The sequence below is a fragment of the Erythranthe guttata genome, chromosome 11 (genome assembly GCF_056151865.1).
Source record: "Erythranthe guttata isolate IM_541 chromosome 11, IM_541, whole genome shotgun sequence".
Taxonomy (NCBI): domain Eukaryota; kingdom Viridiplantae; phylum Streptophyta; class Magnoliopsida; order Lamiales; family Phrymaceae; genus Erythranthe; species Erythranthe guttata.
The window spans coordinates 17521285-17544985 of record NC_142543.1 but is presented as its reverse complement, the minus strand read 5'-3'; the positions used below and the strand labels follow the sequence as shown (position 1 = coordinate 17544985).

Here is a 23701-nt window from a genome sequence, read left to right as displayed (position 1 = left end):
TCCTCATGATCTTCTTTTTCTTCTTCAACATGTTCTTCATTGAGTTGGTACGGCTTTTGGAATGGTGGTTCTTCAATTTGATTTGCAAGTATGCTCAACTCCATATCATGTGCTCGAGTGGCCAACTCTTCAAAACTTTTAGGTTGAATTCCTTGAAGGATATATCGGAGTCCCCATTGCATTCCTTGGATGCATAGTTCAATAGCTGATGTCTCAGGCAGTCGATCCTTGCAATTAAGACTCAAATTTCTCCAACGGTTGATGTAGTGGATGACAGGTTCCTTCTTCCATTGGCGGGAATTGGTGAGCTCAATCATGCTGACTGTTCTTCGAGTGCTGTAAAAGCGGTTGAGAAATTCTTCCTCCAAGTGCTTCCAACTATCAATAGAGTTTGCCCCCAAGTCAATGTACCAATCAAACGCGTTGTCTTTGAGCGATCGGACGAATTGCTTGACGAGGTGATCTCCGTACGTCCCGGCATCATTGCAAGTCTCGACGAAGTGTGCCACATGTTGTTTGGGGTTGCCTTTGCCGTCAAATTGTTGAAACTTTGGAGGTATATAGCCCATTGGCATCCTTAGATCATCAATCCTTTGCGTATATGGCTTGACATAGGTTGATGGAGACTTCGAGCCTCCTTTCAACTTGTCTTTGATGGTTCCACTGATCAGCGTCATCACTTGATCTACATGAATCATCCCTTCTGGAGAAACTTGAAAATCTTGAACTGAAGCCTTCTCGTTTTCAACTGGCTGTTGCTTTGTGGATGCCTCGACTTCGTCTTGAGCCTCTATCTGTTCCACAATTTGACTAGCATCGGTTTTGTTCATCTTCTCGATCAACTTGGCAATTTGAGAATCTCGTTGTTGAACATGCTTTGCGAGTCCCTCAATAGCCTTGGTCAAACTTGCAATTTTCTCTTCCATAGTCGTAGCATTTGTTGTCATGACGGATGCCATCTCTGAGTAGCTTGATGTTGAATGAGGCATGGGCTGTGACATCTCTCGTTTTGAGCCTTCCACGTCTGCGCTTGTGTTGACAAGAGGTGGTAAGCCTTTCTGAACGGTTTGGGGCGTCGAGCTAGTCTTGGAGGATGCTTCTTCCATAGTTGTAGCGTTTGTTGTCATGACGGATGCCATCTCAGAGTAGCTTGATGTTGAATGAGGCATGGGCTGTGAAATCTCTCGTTTTGAGCCTTCCACGTGTGCGCTTGTGTTGACAAGAGGTGGTAAGCCTTTTTGAACGGTTTTGGGCGTCGAGCTAGTCTTGGAGGATGCTTGCAGCTTCTTAGCCATACTCCTTGTAACTAAGCCCACACTTGATGAATCCGAAGTAGCAGTCTTCATTGCGAACGTAGAGCAGCCACTGCAACACTTTGAGAATCTTCGAGAGAGAGAAGAGATGAGAGGTAGAGATGTCCCACCGGGCGTGCCAAAATTTGTAGCAACAAATTCTTATCTGCGAATTTAGACAAACAAGAAAAACTTGCACAAAGATAATTTATTGAATTTAAAATAAAATATTGCGGGTTACAAACTCTAATTTAATCCTCTAATTCTTCTCTCAAGAAAAATATATGATTGACTTTGAATTTCGGAGACGAGTCGTTGACTTGACCTTCTCCGGATTTGATTTGGATTTGAATAACGTCTTCCGAGGGTCTTGCGACTTGAATCTCGGATCGAACGCTGAACTTTGACGGATTTTGACTTGAAGATCTTGGAGTTCTTGATGGATTTGGCCCTTCAATCTTCCTTCGATCTTGATTTGATGTTAATAACGTTAATTCGAGGGTTTAGCACCGTAATATCGAATTAAACGCTTTAACGCCTTGATTTGATGAAGAACACCTTCGATTTGATGAACTCCTTCGATTTGATGAAGAACGCCTTGAATTTGATGAAGAACGACTTGAATATTGTAGAGAGAATTTTCTCCTACGGTTTTTCTTCTTCTTGAGTTGTGTTTTGAATTGTGTAGGGAGGGTCCCTATTTGTAGTGGTAGAATAAGAGTCCTACTTAAAGTCTACTTGATGACGTGGTGCAATTTGATTGGCTCTCTTTAAATTGATATTTATCTCTTATAACTTGGAAGAGAAGAAACAATCCTATTGGCCAATAATTAATTGATAATTATCTCCATCACTTATTTTGCAAGATAAATTATTATTTAATTTAGACACAATTTAATTGGCTAATTTAATTAACCAATTAATTAATTTTATGCGTCTACAGAATGCTATGGACGTTTTTAGTATGTAATTTTGTGAAAAAATTAGTAAAAAAGAAGAAAGGTAGAAAAGGAGAAAATAAGATTTTAGAGAGATAAATATTTTCACTTGTGTGCAGAATTTAGTAAAATTAGTGTGGGATTTAACATTTCAGTTTAAAGAACCAAACATATTATTAACTAATTAATTAATTAACCAGTAGAGAGTTAATTCAATCTAATCTAATTCAATCTAATTGTAGTATTAAAATAAACGTGTACAAATTACCCAATCAAAGAGTACTCCGGATATGGATAGGATAATGAAAAAACACCTCTTTCCATTTATTGGTACAATATTTCAAGATAATGACCCACGTCTTTGTTACACATATCGTTATACAACGTACATAATTCAATTATTTTCCCGTGAAATATATTCAATTATTTTTTTTAAATTTTTTTTCCTATGTACACATTCTAACATACGTACATATGTGATGAATTAATGTACGGAGCTGTCGGAGGAAATTTTGCAATTGGATTTTGGTAATACATTTGCCCTCCATTAATGATCTACGTGGCATTAACCAAAAAGTTTGGGCTATAAAAACTTATTTTGTTAGGCCAATTACTTTTTATATATGTACAGTAAAATGTCGATAAATTAATAATCTCGCTTAAATAATGATATAGTAGGTCCGACTTGATGTAAATGTACTAAATTTATTAATTCGATAATTAAATATTTCACTAAATTAATAGAATTTTATTAGTCACAACTCTATTAGTATAATTTGTAGAAGTTTAAACTGTATTATCGCTCAAGAGTATTTTATCAAACAAAATTATTAAATTTTTTTTGATAAATACATACATGACGGCTTCTAGTAACTGCAGAACATTTTATTTAAAATATCAAAATTTCGTTAGTTTTTAGTGTCTGAATCAGACGCACAAACGCATTGCGTCTGAGGGCAGAAATATGGAAATACACCATATTCACGTCTATCTTCGTGGCCAACACATACACGAAACTCTTATCGTTTAGATCGTTTTTTCGAACCAAATTTTGTGTTTTAATCAAAAACCATCCAACACTTAACTCTTGTATATGAAAAAAAATCGAGTCTAAATAATTTCCCTAATTTAATTATAAAAATTAAAAACTCTCAATTGAATTAAAGAAAAGCACATAATCGTATAAAGAAAGGCTCAAATAATTTTATCTTCTGTTGTCACCGTATCGAATTAGTGAAAAAGAATAGTGTTCGAAGATGTTCGCAATGGCCAACTTATTTTTCGCCTAATTCGATGTACAATTTTCACACACACATACACACACACACTCATATATATATATATATATATATATATATATATATATATATATATATATATATATATATATATATATATATATATATATATATATATATATATATCAAGAAAACTCAGGAAAATTTTATCCCACATAAATGCCAAGTTACATGACTATCAGCCATATCCACTTCATGGTAATAAATTCAGTATAACTATAATGAAACAGCTACTTATCAATTTAATTGTCATAGAATTTTAATTTCATCATATATTATATTAATTAACTATTAATCGTTGATCAAAATGATTTATAAAAAGGTGCTACTGCCATTTCCCTTTAATAGCATCAACACACACACACACACACACACACACACACATATATATATATATATATATATATATATATATATATATATATATATATATGTATATATATATATATGTATATATATATATATGTATATATATATATATGTATATATATATATATATATATATATATCAAACTCACAAACAAATATTATTAAAAGAAAAAAAAATTACTGTGACAACTAAAGTAGAACATTGATGAATATTCATATGATTTATCTGATACTGTTACTTGATAAATAAATAAATAAATAAAACACAAATAATTTCACACAAATCACATAAATTACAGCTTTTTACATTGAATAATTCCCAGGATATTTTTCATAAACTCCAAAGTTAAGGAAAATGTAAGAACAATAAGATCGAGAGAGAGAGAGAGAGAGAGAGAGAGAGAGAGAGAGTATATATATCCAAAGTGTTAGTGTGTTAGGGTTTCTTCTTCCATAAACAGAGAGATGTATCTTCTTAATTTCTTTAACTGATCTATTTTGTTTCCCAAATTATGTTAATAAAAAAGATTTAATAAATAAACTTTTATTTTTTATTTTTTAAATGTACTTACCATATATAGTTTCCACCGGCAGCATCTTCTTCATTTCACCAAACTTCACACACAGTTAAAGAAATCAAGAACATAAATTCCTCATAAAAAAAAAACAGTATACCTCCAAAACCCAGAATACACACACAGTCACGTGCACAGCACGAAGAAAGAATATTAGGGCTAGAAAATTACACAGTCACCCCCTCAGAATTAGGGTTTCTTCTGATTCTTGCCCCATAAATCTGCAAACACACCACAAAAACCTCCAAATCTTAAGATCCACCATACTCGCCACACGAAGAGAGAGAGAGAGAGAGAGAGAGAGAGAGAGAATTAATTGAAAAAGGTAAGAAAAGTTTGATTATTATTAATATTAATTTTTAACCGTGGGAGAGAATCGAAGTAAAGAAAATAAAAAGGGTGGGGGGAATTCCGTACGAGGAGAAAATAATAAATAAGAAGAAATGGAGAGGTGAGTTTATGATGCCCTAATTGCGGTGAGTTGGACACGAAGCTAATGGGGCCCCCCTCTAATCAAGAAGAATTTTGTCCATTGCGTAGGGCTATAGACAAACGCAGCTGCTGCCTCTGTACACTCTCTCTCTCTCTCTCTCTCTCTCTCTCTCTCTCTCTCTCTCTCTCTCTCTCTATACGTATATATATTATATATATATATATATATATATATGGTTCTAATCACAGCTTTTATTCTACACCCCACCCCCACCCCCACCCCCACCCCACGGCCCACCCCCTAGCTACACATGCAAAGGTCACACCCACACAAAAAACTCACGGCCCCCTTTATTTCTTGCTAATATCAGTAATAAAAACCTAATCTTTTTGCCTTTTTTTTTAATATTACACACAGACTGTTTTCACAATATTAGATTTAGAGGGTGTTTGGCTAAGCTTATAAGATGTTTAAATGAGCTTATAAGATGTTTCAGAGCTTATAAGCTCTTCCAAAGTGTTTGGTAATTTTTTTTAAAAAGATCTTATTTTTTTTTTAAATAAGCTGTTGGAGAGCAAATAAGATCTTTTTAAATAAGTACCTCTACCCCACCTTTTTATTTAAGATCTTTTAATCTGTAAAAATAGGAAATAAGCTCATTATCCAAACATTCTAAAAATTAATCCTAAAAATAAGATGTAACAGCTTATCAGCTCTAAAAACATCTTATCAGACGTAAGAGCTTATCAGCTGTTTAAAACAAGCTTAGCCAAACACCCTCTTAATCCCACATAAAGATTGAGTTAAAATATAAATTTAATGGGATGATAATATAATGGTCATTTCCATATTTTTTTTCTTTTTTCTTTTCTAAGTCTACGTGGCATGATTTTTACAATGTGTTGAAAACATAAAGATTAAATGATGAAATAGTCATTCAACAAAGTGGAGAATTGCAGATTGCAAAATGATAGAAGGAATTTAATTAGCTTGGAAAATGAATATTTAAAATAAAATAAGTAAATAACAAAGCCCTAATAGAAGGAATTCAATTAGCACACAGTTCACACACTCATTCAAGAATATTTTAGGGCTCGTTTTGCTAAACTTATTTTAAACATCTGATAAGCTCTCGTACGTCTAATCATATGAACTTAGCCAAACACCCTCTTAATTATATCCCCACAAATAAATAAAACTGAGTTAAAATATTCTGCTGCTGAAGTGGAAAAAAGTGTAGCAGAGTTTTTAGGTTGGGAAATGAATAAATAAATAAAAACCTAATCTTTGTTCCTTTTTACACACAGTTCACACACTCTTACAACAAGATTGAAGTATATAATTACATCTCATAATTTAGCAGCTAACATTTGTTGCTGATCAAGTGGATATAACTACTACTACTGTAGCAGAAACTGTAGCTTGTGAATTTAATTAAATATATATTAATTAATATATATGATTAATATCTATATAAATATATATATCTCCATAGATGCTTAGCAAACAGTCCTTTTCTCAGGCAACGTCATTTTCTATATGTTAATAAAGAAAAAGACAACTTTCCTATGTCCTCAGTATTTAACCTGTTTTGAGGTATTGACCTGTCCCAAACCCTCTTCTTTTTTTTTTTTTTTTTTTTTTTTTTTTTAAATTTTTTTTATTAAATTTTCTTTACTACTACTACACTACTGCACCTCTCAATCTTGGACCAGAATGCTACAAAAAAACCTCATCTTTTCCAGTTATTTATTTATTTATTTTTTTGCACAAACTATGAGGGTTTTCAAACACATTTCTTGATTCATACTTTGATGTAATAATTATAAAAAAAATTAAAAAAAAGAAGGAAATAGGATGTTCAACAAGAACACATACATGATTCCTCATGGCTCTTCTCCATCCACATCTGTTCTTGATGTCAACGTCAACGAAATCTTGCTCCACCACCACGATATATTCTCCGGCCATTACTTGGCGGCAGCCGTCTGTCCGCCAGCCGACTCCGCCGCAGCAGCCTTGTTCAATCAAGATATCGGTGAACATTCGGGAACAATCCAGAACAGCACTTGCCCGAGAACTCCGAAGAGAGACCGCCACAGCAAAATCGACACCGCTCAAGGGCCGAGAGACCGGAGGGTGAGGCTCTCGATAGGGGTGGCCCGCAAATTCTTCGATCTCCAAGAAATGCTCGGTTTCGACAAACCTAGCAAAACCCTCGATTGGCTCCTCACCAAATCCAAATCCTCCATCAAAGACCTCGTCCACACCAAGCAGCAAAGTAATAACCCTTCGACCGGAGGGGTTGTCTCCTCGCCCTCCGACGAATGCGATGCGGAAAATGACGAATACGGCCTCGAAACAGAAAAGGATTCCAAGGGCAAATCGGTCATAACTAGTAGCAACAACAACAAATTGCATTGTAAAGGAGCTGGTTCGAAGGATCCGGCGAAGGAATCTAGGGTGAAGGCGCGAGCAAGGGCGAGGGAGCGGACGAGAGAGAAAATGTGCATTAAGCAGCTCAACGAAACACGAAATGCGACGAGCTACTGCGATTTGATGAACAACAACCCTTTGAATAACAATAATAATAATAATAGTAGTACTAATATCCCAATTCAGTACATGAACAACCAGCTCGAGTTCTGCAGAATATCAGGATCGAACAACGGGAAATTATGCGGGGCCCGCGAGCAGATGATGGTGCATTATCCGACGAGTACTAATTATCAAGAATCTGCCGGCGCCGGAGACCTAATTCAAGAATCCATTGTGATCAAAAGGAAGGTGAAGAACAACAATAATAATAATAATCATCATCATCCGCCATCGATCTTGGGGTTTCAGCCGAATCTTATCCTTTCGAGTTCCAACTACGGCGTCCCGTTTTCCGGTTATAATTACAATAACGCCACCGATCAAAATTGGGATGTTGGTGGATTTAACTCATCAGAGAACTTATCTGCCATTTTGGATCACCACAAGTTCAATAATAGGTAAAAAAATATCCAGCTTGTGATCTTTCGTCTACAGTTGTTCAACGAAAATTCGGACAAAAAAGTACGACTGGAGTCGACATATAATTAAGGTGAGACCTTTCTTTGATCTTGATCAGCAATTATCTGAAACTCCAAAATTTGTGGCGTAAGTTTATCCGGGATCGATCGATTTAATTGCGAATATAATCGATACCCTCCGATATTATTAATTGTTTTTTGATGGTTTTCTGTACTTAATTTACATTTTTATAACTATGTTGGTTGTAATATATATAAATATATTTTCATTCTATATATCCATGGTTTTGTGGTTTGACTAGGTTTATACCCCATGGTCATTACATGAACATGAAAGACAGTACTCACTTTGGACTGATATCTAAGCTGTCTTTTTCATAACATTATTTCTTGATTTTATTTATTTATTTTTTTCTTCTGGTTTTTTGCATTTCACACAAATAAATTTGGAAAAATTCTAATGTTAATCAACAAAATATATCCCAAATATAATCATTTAAATCACAATATATATGTGTAATAAAATGATGATCATAAACTAAAGTCCAACACTAAAAAGAAAACGAAATGTGAAATAGTTGGATTGGACTGAAACGATATAATCGACACTAACATAAGAAACATCTACGTATACCAACCGATTTGTCTCCTTAATTACTACCTAAATATAGCTAACTAAATATAATTCATCGATACTGTAATTACGAGATTTGATTTGGTCCGAGACGAGCTAAAAATGTCGTTTTCGATTTGTCATTTTTTATAGAAGTCTTGGTTCAGTGTACTGAAGAATGAACTGGTAGGTTTCAAAGGCATTTTAGTGTGACTTTCTTGAAAAAGAAAAAAAAAAATCAATTGATATTTTTGGCTATGTAATAAAGTTAAATAGTTAATTTGTTTGTGTGTGTGTGTGATTTTTTGAGGTTTGATTATGGAATTCTATCATAGAGAAAGTTTGTTGTAGTGTTAGATATTCATATACAGAGTCCAAGGTTAATTTTTTGACTAGGTTAATGTTTTTCAATTTGTTCCACAAAACTCAAAAAATTAAATACACAACTTCTAATTTAGAAAAAAACTGTATATTATTAATTTTTTTAAAGTAATATATTTTAATTTCTGCATTCTGGCAGTCCGTTCAATATTATAGGCATTTTCTTATAGAACATTATTGATTAAGGCTATTTTTTTTTTATTTTTTTTTAAATAAAATAGCACCCTAATTTAGACCTCTGATCTTGATTATTAAAATAAAATAAAAAAGTAATTATTACATGCAGATCAAGATGAAAAGTGATCCCTCTTCATTTGGTGTTAATTATTCTTTCAAAGAAAGCAGCTTTTGAGATGTAATCTATATTTTCTGGGACTAAAAAGTAATTTTACAACTGTTTGCAATAGTTGAACCAAACACAAAAAAATACTAGGAAAAAAAATTAAAAGTTATCACTACATGCTCAAAAAAGTTATATAGTTCAATTCCCAGATGCAATAGTAACAGTGGTTTTATCAGCAGAATATATATAATAATTCCTCAATCATAATTTAATAGGGTTGAAGAAAATAAATTAAAAAAGGCTAGCTAGCTATTATTATAAATGAATCAATTAAACAGTGATTGATGGAGTTATAGATATATTGAATATTTTTGAATGACAAATTGTTTGATATGTATAATGGTTTTAGGTAGAAATTAATGATTGTATATATGTGTTTTAGTTACTTGGAGCCCAGTGTCAAAAGTTTGACTCTTGATTTTTTTTTTTTTTTTTTTTAATTTGATTAAATGTAAATCTGTAGAAATGTATCAGTACCAGAAAATCTACTGTTTGTACATGATTGTTGTATGAAAATTTTGAAGTTCTTGATTTAGGGTTGCATTTCTTGCTTGAAACCCGGATGAGTGATTTGATTGGTTGGTGAAAAGATATTATTTTATTTTTTATTTTATTGGGTGAATTTTTTTTATTTTTTTTTGGTTATCTTTATTTTTCTATCTATTTTTATGAGATGGCATTATTTTATGATTTGCCACTACATTTTTATTTTTATTTGTTGTCACAACATATCATTTTTTTAGAACACAACATACTAATTTAGTGAAATAATTATATATGATGGAATTTTTTTTTAACTTTTTTTGGTGTGATACATATTAATCTCTCTCTTTTTTTTTTTTTTGCATTCGGTTTGGGGAGTCCAAATTCATTTATTTGAGTTAGGACTAATTTACATTCAGGGGGTTGATTTTGAACAATATATTTTTTTTGGTTTAATATGTTTTCGAGGGAACAATATTGAGAAGATTAAGTACGTAGTTCAAAAACCAAAATAGTGAGATTTTAAAACGATGTTTGCAAAAGTACTTTTTGTAAAAATAGAAGGCGGGATCGCGAGTAAACGTTACGATTTTTGTTTACTTCTCTAAGCTGGGGGTGTTTGAAATATCCTTAGAAACAACTTTTATGAGTTGATTAAAAGTTGTGGTGTTTGCAAAATAACTTTATTTTTAACATAGTTTTGTAAAATGTTTTAAATACTACAAAAAAATTAAGTGGTTCGAAAATGTATATACATTTATCGAGTTCGGGTTAGAAAATAAAAGCTCGAACAGACTAAAGCTCGAACTCGAAAAGTCTGTCATGTTCGACTCGAGTTTTACTCGTGGACACTTCTATTAAATAGTAGAAGTCAGTAACATGTTCAATTTATAAGGTTCAACCTAACTCGGATATGCTATCAAAGTTGAAAGTTCGCAACTTTAAATGTTAATTATCTATAAAATTAGTATCCAAAAATTAATTTTATAGCTAGGTATAAATTAGGGTATAGTTATTGCTAAATTATGAATGTTATTGAAAAATTTCATTTAAATATCTAACCTTAACTATTTAATACTCGGTCTCATTGAATAAGGTGGTGTTTGCAAAAGCTTATTTAAAAGCATAAGTTGATGATTATGAGTTACTAAAAGTTAGGGGTATTTGCAAAAAATCTGGATATAGTTACTAACAGACAACTTAATTAGTCAATAATAAATCAATCCAATCGAATCCAAATTAATCATAGGAAATAGTTATTATTATTATTATTATTATTATTATTATTATTATTATTATTATTATTATTATTATTATTATTATTATTATTATTATTATTATTATTATTATTATTATTAATAATATTTATTGGTAGAGAAAAAGACAGCACATGAACAAGGCAAGAACATGCTGTAAGAAGTACAGTTGGGAAATTGATTAATTTCCATTCTTCCCTACTCCGGATTTGGCGATGATTTCGATATTCCATTGGATATTTATTTTCTGACATACGAAACTATTTAAGTACCATCTTCTTCCCTTTAATTTACACATTTAGTATACTCTCCATTTTCATCATTCCCCCTACTTTTTATGGCTATTCATTATTTTTCAATAAAAAATTATTATTTTTTCTTCTTTGTTTCCTATCATAATTTAAAAAAAAAATGTAAAGTTGATTTTACAATTACAAAATATGCACATAGGTAAACAAATAGATGATTAAATTATCTGAAATGCTAAATGTCGTTTCAATTTTACTAATACTGTTTTGACTTCGAACCTAATTTTGACATATTTCTATTTTGATTTTGGCAAAATTCGAAACACGAAAACTGTAGTACTTTGGGTTAACTTTTTAATCCAACCTAAATCCGCTAGATTGGATGCCGTGTGACAAAGTTATGCATGAATACGTCACATTTTGAAATTTAGATACCTCAATACATCAAAGTTGTGGAAAATATCCATTAATTCATGTATATCTTTCTCGTCCGACATCCAATTTTTGTGATTCAAGTTGGATTAGAAAACTAACTCAGAATACTACAAATTCTATTTTTCGGGTTTTGCAAAATTCGGAATTAAAATTGATCAAAATCTCGTTTGAAGTCGAAACGGTATTATTAAAGCTCGAACGACATTTATCACATCCCTTAAATTATTTGTATGCCTTGGCTCCATACGTAAACAAATAGTGGTGGAAATCGCGAATCGGATAAGAATTAGAATTTTTTTAAATATTATTTCTTCTTTAAACAAAAAATAATTTCAATTGTGTTGAAAGAAATAAAAATATCAAGTTCGGAAATTGAAATAAAAAAACTTGTTTCATAATCGAATTTTTCTATATTATAATCATAATCGATGGATTTCGAAAATTTTTATATCACTATTGGAGAGAAGGTGTAGGCCCCCAAATATTTTTATGGCCTCGGGGGGCCTTACAGATAAAATAAATCTATCCGTTACTGCATTACATTTATAAAATAAAATAAATTATATAAAGATCTTAGTTTTATTTTTTTTGACAAGTAAAGATCTTAGTTTTATACCCCAAAAAGAAATGTATGTAATATGAGGTTCAAATATTATATAAAAAAATAAAATAAGATATATATTATAAAAAAATAATCGTATACCTAATGTATAGCTTGATTTTCACTACTGTCATAATAACTAAATAGTAAAAGTCGGTAACCATATTACATATATAAAATTCCAACTAATTCTGACACACGCAATTATATGTTACTATGCAATAAAATTAGTATTTACCCCACTCATTGCGATTACTTTTCTAGATACTTACTAGAATGAAAAATGATAATTTTATCCCTAAACGATACGAATTATGATATAATTTGTCTCAAATTGCGGATAATTGCTAAAATAGATTATGTTATTAAACTCTTATCGTAAAAACTGCTAAAATAACTACTGTAATAGAGCCATCAGCCTCCATTTCTACTGATTGTTGAGCCGGCTATAGCCCCGCGAGCTGCCTACTTGCCAATGGTAGGGCAAGTCGTCAACCATCATTTATGAGCCGCCCACTCTCCCATGAGTTACCTATTTGTCAATGGCACGATACTAATCGTTGAGAAACCCACCGTCATACGAGCTATCAATTTGTCAATGGCATCGTGAAATGCCATATGACTATTCACGTCGATCGCCAAGTCGTTTACACCATGAACTGCCAAATCGACTAACCAAATATGACTATACATGTATTCTCCATCAATTCTCGATATTTGAAACCGGATCGAGAGTGGGGGCCTTATGATGGGCCCACGCACAAAGGCTCATATCAACAAGCCCATTCGAACACACAAACCAACCTCAAGTTGATTCAAAATAATAATGCAAGCCAAAGGTGGCTAAGACCCAAGTTGACCTATGTTAAGAGGCTTAAGCCCATGAGAATATGTTTCTCAATACCCTGAACCATAACAATCAAAGGCATGCAATTCTTGAATTCTCAAAATTCGTCTATCATATAGAGCTGACTTGAACGTTGAATAATTTTCACTGGGACCAAGCCCCAACGCCCTAACGACTTTTTATCATGCAAGTGCCCACACGAGGAATTAAAAGTATAAGGGATGAATTGCAGGATGTGACATGGAATCGAACCACATCAAATATTGTTTCATAATTGAAATCATTCCGATCAAAATTCACGAAATTTGAAAAATCCCTTCCAATTTCCACCATTTTGCGCCGGCACCGGGGCCTCGAGGTTATTATATATGTATCAAGATCTTTTCTAATCCACAACTGGGCTCCCAACCCAACAGTAATCAATTTTAAATGGGCCGTTAAATAAAGCCCACAATTTTAATTTTATTTTTCTTGTGTAAAAAGATATCTCAGAAAATTGTTTTTTTAATTCAGATTAAAATTAAAATATTCTTCCTTCTTTCTTAGTTTCAGGCAGTACTGAAAACAGAAGCAAAAAAAAAAACCTCACAAAACAAGCTTTAATGGATTCCGCAAAGACTATACAAATCGAAGGGCGCGTGGACGATCCACTCCGATTCGGTATCCATGGCGTGAAGAGCGATATCATCGAATCTCACCCCCTTGAATCCGCCTACCTCTCTGTAATTTTTTTTTAAAATTTCATTCAATTGATTTCTCCTTTTTAGGGTTTGTTTGTTTATTTATTTTATGCTGATTTTTCGCTAATCGATGAACAGGCTAAGGTGAGGCAAGAAGATATCAAGAAGAAAATTCTGGCGAATACCTACGGTGGTGCATTTCCGATGAAGATGGAGCTGGATCGCCAGATTCTCTCCAAGTTTGTGTTCTTCTACCTCTTTTATATTTTTTTTTTAATTTTTACTTTTTTTTTTATTTTAATTTTATTAACTGTTAGTGCACTGAACTGTATGAACTAGGGTTTCATTTGTTTCCTTAATTTTGAATGTGCTTGCATCTGGTTGAACTGGAAGACTTCTTTTATCAATTTGGAGGCTTCAGCTTGTTAATATATTGAGTCGTGTGATAATTGCGTTAGATGCCGTTAGAATAGTTAGTGACGAAATTATATGAATTTTAAATCAATGTCCACGAAAATTGGATGCGGGCATGTATGATTCGAATAATGCGATGCTTCAGAGTTCATTTGAAATATTATATTATTCGAAGGTCATAAAAATTTGCAGTTTGTTTACCGATTTGGGTTCTGGTCGATAACCATTGTTGCTTCTAAAGTGAGCTGTATGGAGGGAATTTCGATCTAGTGTTTATAGTGCACTTTAGTTTCCCTCTAAAGACAGCCTTTACAAACAGAATTTGTATGGACAACGATTGTGTTGCTTGAATCTGATAAGCAGCCTACGATAAAGTTTTGATATATCGACACTCTTTATTTTTACCATAAATTGTTTACTGGTTGATTGTTTTTAGGAATTTGCTAGAGTTATCTTACCGTATGTGCTATTAAAGCTTTACAGATTGTTTTTATTTGACTCTCTCAAAATGAAAGGTCTGAAATCGAGGCATAACATTTGCTTCATTATCTAGGAACACTAGGTGAAATTGTGTAATACAGTTTTGTGGTGATACATCTAAATTGGCTATATTTGTAGTGTTTGAACGATTAGCAGGCTAACTGAACTTGTCTTAATGAAACTTAAAGTCTTGTTTATCCTTCTATTTCTTAGTATTTACCGTTACTTAGTGGTTTAAGCCTCGGCATCCTTTCAAGTGATATTGGTTTAGTTTTTTTTCGATTTAGGGACAACTGATGTATTATGGTTTTACATGGACCACAGATCCACTGTTTGTGATCATCATTTTGCTAATACAAGCACACTTTCCGTAAAAAAACAACATTTCGGTGTTATTAGTACTGCAGCCAAATTATTATCTTATTTTAGTGAGTGATGTTCGATGTTGTCATCACCGACAAAGCGTATATGCTGTCGATCATGTGTTTGTATCTTATATGATCGACTTCCTATGTTTTTAAATCCTGGAACTGTACATTCTTTATATTCTTTCTACTTATCTAAAATTTTCTAATTGGTTGGTTTTGTTTATGATATATATATATATATATATATATATATACACACACACGTACTTACGGTTGTAGTCTCTTTTATTGTGCAGATTTCAAAGGCCTCCGGGAGTTATACCATCTTCATTTCTAGGGTTAGAATCCTTCACTGGAACTTTGGATGGTATCGGTTTTGAAGATTATCTCAATGGTAAGTAACCAAGTACTAAGATTTTTATCCCAATTTCATAACCGGTTTTTCATTCAACATATTGTGTTGTGCATTTACGTTTCGATATAATATGATGACTCAGGGTTATTTATACTCTTGATACATTGCAAGTTTCGTCTTGAATTTAGACTCTGGATGTAGGCGCAAAACATTTTTCCTTTTGATTTGTAGAAAGCGATTGGTTTACATACGATTTCCGGAGCTTCTATTCAATAAACTCTAGCGTCCACATACGAAAACTAGTGGATATATTTTTTGGGTTTTAATTTTTTATACAAAATATATGTATCTATCTCGTTTCTGACATTGAATAATACCCTTTCAGATCCCAGGGATTCTGAATCGTATCGCCCGATTGACATGCATCATGGAATGGAAGTGCGTCTTGGGCTGTCGAAAGGACCACCGTGCCCTAGTTTCATGTGAAGCGTTTTCCGCAATTTCTTGGAGTCGATTTAGTCCTTTATTTGTATTCAGCTTTACTTTTGTTGCCATCTCTAAGATTGATACCATGAACATATTTGTCTAATCAAAGGCTCAAAGCAGACCCTTTTTTTTTGCCGTGATCCATTCTTGATTTCTAGTTTGTGGACCTTAACTTAAATATTAAAAAATGTAATGTCTAAAATGCCCCTAAGTTAAATAATTTTTTTAAAGAAATCATAAATTACCGGAAATACCCTGAGGAATGGTTGAATTACCAACTAGTACATCAAGTATTCATAACAAGTATAGAAAAAAGAAACAACCCGGAACCGGCTCGACATTGACCTGTTGACCACCCAGAAAAGACCCGTTGACCGATGATCCTATGCAGCCCAGAACCGGCCCTATTAATGTAAATTTTAAGTGAAATTCATGTCGGGCGAACCTATTTTGATCGAAAAAATTCAAAGTAAGAATTTCGTCAAATCTCTGCCTCATTTGTGCACTGTAGTCGGAAGAAGTTAATTCGATGATTCAAAAGAGTTTGATAAGTGAAACCGGAAGAAGTTGATATTCGACTTTTAAGTAGCTAAATTTTGGCAAACTTTTGACACTTGTATGTCGACTGAGTGGAAAATATATCAACGGGGTTTGCGGTTCGACGTGTTGCAAAACATTGATATATTTACTTACAAATAGAATTATCATTAATATATAATTAAAAAGTTTAACTGTGACCACTGCAACTGTTGCATTATATTTCTTTCGACAAAACGAAATGTCGTAATCTGAATTATATATTATTTCATCAATGTATCTTACTAATAAAACAACGGTCGAAGAAATCTTAGGCAACATTTGAAATTTTGGCTAAATAATGGCAGATTTTTTAAAACCTGTATATATCCGTTAAATTGGGCGTAGTATGTATTTATTAAATTAGCAGATTTCCGGAAAATATGTATATTGTTAAACGAGCTTCCAACAAACGAACACGAATCGAAGCTTTCTACAAACAACCAATCTCAACACGAATTGAAATAGTATCATAAATATTTAATTGAATATAGTTGAACAATGATCGAATAGAAAATGCAAGCAAAGTAGATATTTCAACAATTGACACAAAACAGACTCGAAGAATAGTTCGACACAAATGCACAACCAACCAAAATACGAACTAAATATTACGATATTTGACGCAAAACAAACTCGACGAATAGTTCGGCACAAATGCACAGTCAGCCAAAATACGGCGTCCGGTCTAATGTATATTAATTAGAAGTAGAAATTAAAACATTTAATTAAAGTATTATGCGGCTGAAGCCTCGTCTCCTTTCCCATCAAGGGCAGGATCTGGTGCATCGAGGTTCACGTTTTGAAACTGGTGGACCATCGGCTGCGTCGTAAAGTCATATTTTTCGTCATTTGGGATTGGAGTGGATTTCAAAATAGCGCCAATTGCAGCGGCTTTCTTTGCATAAGTATCTTTTGCCCTAGTGAGATGTTGGCGAAACGCATCCTGCGCAACTAAAATCGTGTAATACCAAAGCGGGTACTTAATATCCGGATTCCGATTATAGTTGTTCGGGTTCCCGTCATTCGGGTTATACTCTTCCCCGTTATATATATACCCGCTACTCCCGTACCCGTACCCATCTACGTACCCGTGGTGAAACTCAATGATAAGCACGTTCAATTTGGCGGGGCGATCCCGTTCCATCGTCTCGTAAACGTGTTGCATAAGATTGAAAGTCTGCAAAAGCTCGGTGTACAACCGCTTTTTCCGAGAATCGACGTCTTCGAGTTTCTTGATCACGTCCGAGTAATCTCGACCGTCGTCGTCGTTCTTGTTCGGAGGTGAGAAAACGGAGGTGGGAGCTGGTGGCGGCGGCGGCGGGAGTTGGTCCATCATTGCCGCCACGTCAACGTGCATTGAGAAGTTCAATTTCAGAGACTCCATTGCTTCCCGGGATTCCCGCATGTACTCTTCGGTTGCGGAAATATACACTTGGCTCGAATGCACGAAATCGAAATCCTCAAAATTGTCCATCTTGCCCCTCCTGGATATTTCATTTCGTATCCACTTCAATGTTAGATTAATCACACTAACATCCTCATCATAATTTTTTTCCCTTTATTTAAATATCAAGACTGGGCAAACTCATAATCAACATGTTAAAGGAAACGATGATACGACATTTCCAAAAAACTAGGATACGGACACGCGGGATACTCGTAAATATACAAAATATAGGGGTATATTTATAAATTATAAAAATATAAAAGTACATTTATAAATTGTAAAAATATATTTATAAGTAGCCAAATTGCATAAGAGAACCCTCGCACTTGTTGCTCGTGTTCTTGGTCGCCGTCGCTCGCCCTTGTTGCTCGTGTTCTTGGTCGCCGTCGCCGCTAGCCACTCGCTGTTGCCGCTAGAGTTTTGGACTTTTGGGTGGACTTTCGGAGGAAATGGAGGAAATGTGTATTACATAAAAAATAAAATGCGTATATTTTTATTAGGGTTTTCTTTTAAAATATGATAGCCGTACCCCAACTTTTTTAAATCGGACACTGCCTGACACGGGTATCCTACTTTTAGCAAAATTATGACACGGTTCGACACGAGTGTTCGAGCCGTGTCCGGACTTGTCCAAATGTCCATGTGTCGGATACAAGACTCTTCACCTTCTAGAAGTGTCCGTGCAGCATAGCATGTAATTTATCCACCAACACACGCATACACATGCACGCGGCCAAAATTGGAAAAACAATATGGAATTAAAGCATAGAAAAACAAACGCAAACAAACGCAGATAAAAAAAAATAATAAAAAATAAAAAATAAAAAATAAACAGAATATTCAGATTCGACTCACCTCAGCTTGCCTCTTTCAATTATCTTTTAGAAGAAGAAGGACAAACGCCAAGAGTAAAGTGAAGCAAAAAAAACCAAAGATAAAGAACATGCAGCAGCACATTTAAAAATGGAAACAATACAAATCAAAACCCTAATCCTGAAAAGTAGGGCATTGGGCCTAAACACATTCTCACTGTCCTAAGAAAAATTACCTTTTTTTCTGGTTTAAAAAGCCCAAAACAGTATTTATTACAGCCACTCTGATGAGGTAATGTCAAATTACGAAAAAAATATCTCGTATTTGGGTAATTACAACCACCCTCCTTAACTATGAATCTTCTTTCATGTTTATTCTTATGGTGTCAAATTTGACGTAATCTTCTAGATTCCGTGGAATATTCTCTAATTTGTATTCGTTTTGTGCAAAAATACAATTTCTGACGCACCATTGTCCGATATTTACAAGTCAAAAGGCACATCTTATGATAATCTTGTTTCAAGATGTGGGGCTCGAATTGGGTAAAACGGGTACGAACTGAAGAACATTCCACATGATCTAGAAGATTCCACTAAATTTAACACCGCAAGAGTGGACATGTAACAAAAATGATTGCACCATAAACAACTGAAATAGTTGTAAAACATTTGTTGATACGGTTAACTGCATTGACTTTTTTTTTCTTAATTTAAATTTTTAGTAGCAAGAAATTCTTCCCAAATTATTCCACACATGCATAATTCATCTTCTTCATAAAAGAAAAACATTTTTTTGGGGAGAAAATTGAGATGAGCAGCCTGTTCCACGAAAAAAAATTGAGCGAACGAAATTAGGAATTTTTAATATTGTACTTTGGTCCCGGATATTAGATAAAAACTTTGTTAGCAGTTTAAAATTTTAATATTGCGATGTTAGACATTAATATTGTAATATTATCGTAGTATACAATAATAATACTATGTTAATCGGAAAAAGAAAAATTTAAGAAAAAAAAGGCTAAAAATTATAAAGAGAAAGAAAGAAATAATAATACAGAAAAAGAAAAAAGTCATGGCTGAATAACCGGAGCTGTCGTTCTTCGGAGGTGAAAAAGTCGAGGTTGGGTTTGGTGGGGCCGGGGGCGATAGTTGGTTCATCATGGCTGACAAGTCAAAGTACAGCACGTAGTTCCCCATCAGACAGTACATTGCGAAACGGGCTTCCTCGATGAACTCTTCTGTAGTTCTGTTGCAGTTATATACACTTGGCTCCAGTAACCGAAGTCTTGAAATTTGTCCATCTTCCCTCCTGAATATTCGTATAACATCCACTTCGATATTAGATACAAATATATTGTCCGGTTTTGTCTGGCTTAGAACAGGTTAAATAACTACGACAACAATCTATACACCAACACGGAAACATATATATTTTTAGTCCTATTTCACTCGAACTTTGAATTTTGGCTGTCGTTTCATGATGTACCTAACCAACTCGTAGAAATTTATTTATATGGACACTTAAAAATTATAAATGCTACTCTAATTTGGTGGTTTATAGATGTGTCGTCTTACATAATTAAAGTTCTACCAATGGTAAATTAGATGTTGAATTCATCGATTTCCAAGCGTCTATATAAATAAAAATCATGCAAAATAGGACTAAAAATACTATATTTGCAAAATAATTGCATGTAAAACCGAAACATGACAAGTTAGTGAACCATTCTTCCTAAATAGGCCAACATAGAGGACTAAAACTATAATTTTCCCAATCAAAGTTCAAGAAATTCGAAAGCAATACTAAATATAACCCTAATTTCACCTCTAATCTAAATCGATAAATCAAAAGAACCAAATTCAAGCGCAAGACCGACGAAATTCAGATTATAAAACAATAATTGAATGAAAAACTAAAAAAGAACAAAGAAAAATGTACACTTGGCTCGACTCCACGAAATCGAAATCCTCGTCCATCTTGCCCCTCCTGGATTTTTCATTTCGTATCCACTTCAATGTTAGATTAATCATTTTTTTCTTTCTTTATTTAAATATCAAGACTGGGCAAACTCAAAATCAACATGGAATTTATCCAACAACACACAAACACGAGCGCGCGCACACATGCAGGGCGGAATCAGAATCAAAATGTAGGAGGATCTAACTAAAATTTTGGAGTTCGATGCAGCGTCCTGAAAAAAAATGTAGGTTCACAAAACATTGCAAAAAATAAGTTTATATTACTATTTTTTAATTAAAATATCATATATATAATAATTATATTGTATTTTAATCGTCACAGGAAATTCTAAATTAATTCAAATTATTCTAATAATATATTGCACTTAATATTTTGGGAATTCATGGCACGATCTCAAGGATAAAAAAAATTGAAAAATAAGTAATATTCATAAATTTTATTTAAAATAATACAAGTTTTAAGCATCTTATTTTATATTTTATATTAAATATGATATATTTATCTATAATTTATACAAGATTATGGAGAAGAAACTAAAAATAACGGGTTAAGACACATATTTACAAAAACTTTGGGGGTCCAAAAGTAATATTAAAAAAAATACCAAAATATATTAAAAAAAAAAAAAAAAGATTTTGGTGGGTCAACAGCCCCCCAATGTCCCTTGCAAGTTGCAAGTACAGCCCCTGCTGACATATGCACACACACACGTGCGCACATACACACACGCGCACACACAAAGAGGATTGAAAAAAAAAGGAGACGAACAACCGATAACTTAATTTGATCCCTAAATCGGAAAATTTGTTTCTCTCCGAACTTGAACGCAAGACCAAGTCTGAAAAACATAATATGGAATTAAAAGCAGAGAAAAACATACGGATATATATATATATATATATATATATAGGGTTAACTGCAAAAAATCCCCTAAACTTTGAACGTTTTTACACTTTACCCCCTGAACGGAAAAAAGTTGCACGAGCATACCTCAACTTACTAATTTGTAGCACCGGAACAGAAATTGTCCATTTTTGGCAAAATGTGGCCGGGAATCCACAACACGTGAGAAGCACGTGATTTTAGCTGGATAAATTGGTCTTTTCCACTTACACTTATTTTCTTATTTTTTAATAAATATAAATAAATCTTAAAAAAAAAGAAAAAGAAATAAAATTCATCTTCTTCACGTCACCACCACCAAAAAACAAATTACTCTTCGTCCTTCTTCAGCCCACCGCCGTCCGCCGCCCGCCGATTCTGATTCGCCGCCCGCCGCTTCTAATTCGCCGCCCTCCGCCGCTTGCCTGCTTCGCAATACCCTTCTAGAAATTGACAATGCCATTAGCAGAATCTCCACGATCTACAGCCAAATCAAAACACATTATTTATTTCCCCCTAATATTCAGCTTCAGAAAGTGAATGAAACAGAAAGTCAGACAACTACGAGGTTTAATTGAAATTAAATCCCTAAAGACTGAGTTACACCATAGTTATCCTCTGTGATTTGCTCCAAAATAGTTGAGATGACGACCCGTCTCCCTTGGACGATATTTTGATGATAGCTCGCCGGAAGTTCCGCCGGAGGAGTACCTGCAACGCCGGGAGGGGTTTCCCGGCGTAGAAGCTCCGACGATCAAGTCAGTGTTTATCGAGAGATAATTAAGTATGATATGTAAGAGAGAGCATAGGAGTAATAAGTTGAGAGTCACTCCCTATTTATAGTTGAGGGTACTTGATGGGCAAGAGATAAGCAAGCTTGCCCTAACTCCTCTTCTTGGCCTCTTCTTGGGCCTGATATGGCTTTGGGCCAAATACAAGTGAAAACTCAATCCACGGTCCAATAATTGATTAGGAAACCCCATGAGGACAATTTGGATTTTGGTCCGTATCACTCTGTATATGAAGAAATAATAACGCAACATACATACCAGCAAGAGAGAGAGAGAGGAGAGATATTTCCGTTCAAAATGAGACCCTTGATAAACCCTTCTGTAACTCTGTTGTTGCGAGAAAAAAAATTGACGGATGCGGTTCGGGTAATGGATTCGACCCGAATATTAAATGTATAATTTATAAATTTATATCTTCCCAAATTCACTAATTGAATATGAGGGGATTCGTCCTCTTAAATCTGTCTGGCGGCAGATTTGGTGGTGGTGGTGGTGGTGGTGGTATAAAGGAAGAAATTGGTTGCGGCGGCGTTCCGAGGGGTTGTTGGGGTACAGGCGGAGGAATTGGACATTTCGACGTGGAGGAATTGTTGGTGGAGTTGGAAGTGGCAGTGGAGAAATTGAAGGTGGAGTCGGTGGAGGGTTAGGCGGTAGTATAGGTGCCGATGTTGGCGGCAGATTTGGTGGTGGTGGTGGTGCGACGGCGGAGTCGATGTGGGGAGAGAGGAAGAAAGACAACCTCTGTTTTCTTTTTTCCTTTTTATTTCTTTTTCCTTTTCTTTTTCATTTTTTCTTTTTAATTTTCTTTTTTACTAAAAATATTGTGAGTTGACAAAATTACCCCTCCAAAACCGGAAAAATCAAAAAACCGAGGTCAAATGACCAAAATCCGGTTCGACCGGGTAAAACCCGAGAACCGCCGAGTCAGTCAAGGAACCTGGTTGTTGGCCAAAACGTCTCGAATCACCGTTGAGTTGGTTATTTGTGGCTAGATTTGAGCGAACTTTCACATACTTAGTAGTGGGTGGTCGGATCTAATCATGAGTGGTCGAAGGATTGTCAGATATGATCATGGGTGATCGAATAGGGGTGACTGATTGTCGAATTTGAAGAATAAAAAATGGAAAAAGATAGAATATAAGCAATAAAATATAGTAAAACGTGAGGTGAAGTAGATAAAAGCGAAAATAATAACTCGGAGATTAAAAATATAAAGAAAATAATATTTTTAAAACATTAAAATTAATAAAATAATAGCATATTAAAAAAAATCAAAAAACCGGTTGAACCGAGTCGA

General features: G+C 34.0%; 3 protein-coding genes and 1 long non-coding RNA gene across 4 annotated transcripts; 2 read left to right on the top strand and 2 right to left on the bottom strand.

Moving 5' to 3' along the window:
• Positions 1–6659: 6659 nt before the first annotated feature.
• On the top strand, positions 6660–8217 carry LOC105955779 (transcription factor DICHOTOMA). The gene has a single exon (XM_012979573.2). The coding sequence runs from the start codon at positions 6763–6765 to the stop codon at positions 7903–7905; it is 1143 nt and encodes a 380-aa protein (XP_012835027.1). The 5' UTR covers positions 6660–6762; the 3' UTR covers positions 7906–8217.
• Positions 8218–13602: 5385 nt separating this feature from the next.
• Positions 13603–16044, top strand: LOC105955815 (cyclin-B1-2). The gene is made up of 4 exons (XM_012979612.2): positions 13603–13851; positions 13948–14048; positions 15368–15465; positions 15812–16044. Exons 1-4 carry the CDS (start codon positions 13732–13734, stop codon positions 15910–15912), a joined length of 420 nt encoding a protein of 139 aa, XP_012835066.1. The 5' UTR covers positions 13603–13731; the 3' UTR covers positions 15913–16044.
• An 893-nt stretch (positions 16045–16937) lies between these two features.
• Positions 16938–18975, bottom strand: LOC148767121 (uncharacterized). Its single transcript, XM_088825276.1, has 2 exons — positions 18794–18975; positions 16938–17975 (listed from the first exon to the last, which is right to left on the bottom strand). Exon 2 carries the CDS (start codon positions 17963–17965, stop codon positions 17225–17227), a length of 741 nt encoding a protein of 246 aa, XP_088681402.1. The 5' UTR covers positions 17966–17975; positions 18794–18975; the 3' UTR covers positions 16938–17224.
• A 2759-nt stretch (positions 18976–21734) lies between these two features.
• On the bottom strand, positions 21735–23185 carry LOC105955778 (uncharacterized). Its single transcript, XR_016034430.1, has 2 exons — positions 22663–23185; positions 21735–22094 (listed from the first exon to the last, which is right to left on the bottom strand). It is a non-coding gene; the product is annotated as an uncharacterized LOC105955778 (long non-coding RNA).
• Between the last annotated feature and the right edge of the window lie 516 nt (positions 23186–23701).

Excerpts from the sequence above, each read along its gene's own strand:
- LOC148767121 (XM_088825276.1), bottom strand. The coding sequence starts at position 17,965 with ATGGACAATTTTGAGGATTTCGATTTCGTGCATTCGAGCCAAGTGTAT.
- LOC105955815 (XM_012979612.2), top strand. The coding sequence starts at position 13,732 with ATGGATTCCGCAAAGACTATACAAATCGAAGGGCGCGTGGACGATCCA. Across the intron at positions 13,852-13,947 it reads TTGAATCCGCCTACCTCTCT|GCTAAGGTGAGGCAAGAAGA; the intron begins GTAATTTTTTTT and ends ATCGATGAACAG. Across the intron at positions 14,049-15,367 it reads GATCGCCAGATTCTCTCCAA|ATTTCAAAGGCCTCCGGGAG; the intron begins GTTTGTGTTCTT and ends TTTATTGTGCAG.
- LOC105955779 (XM_012979573.2), top strand. The coding sequence starts at position 6,763 with ATGTTCAACAAGAACACATACATGATTCCTCATGGCTCTTCTCCATCC.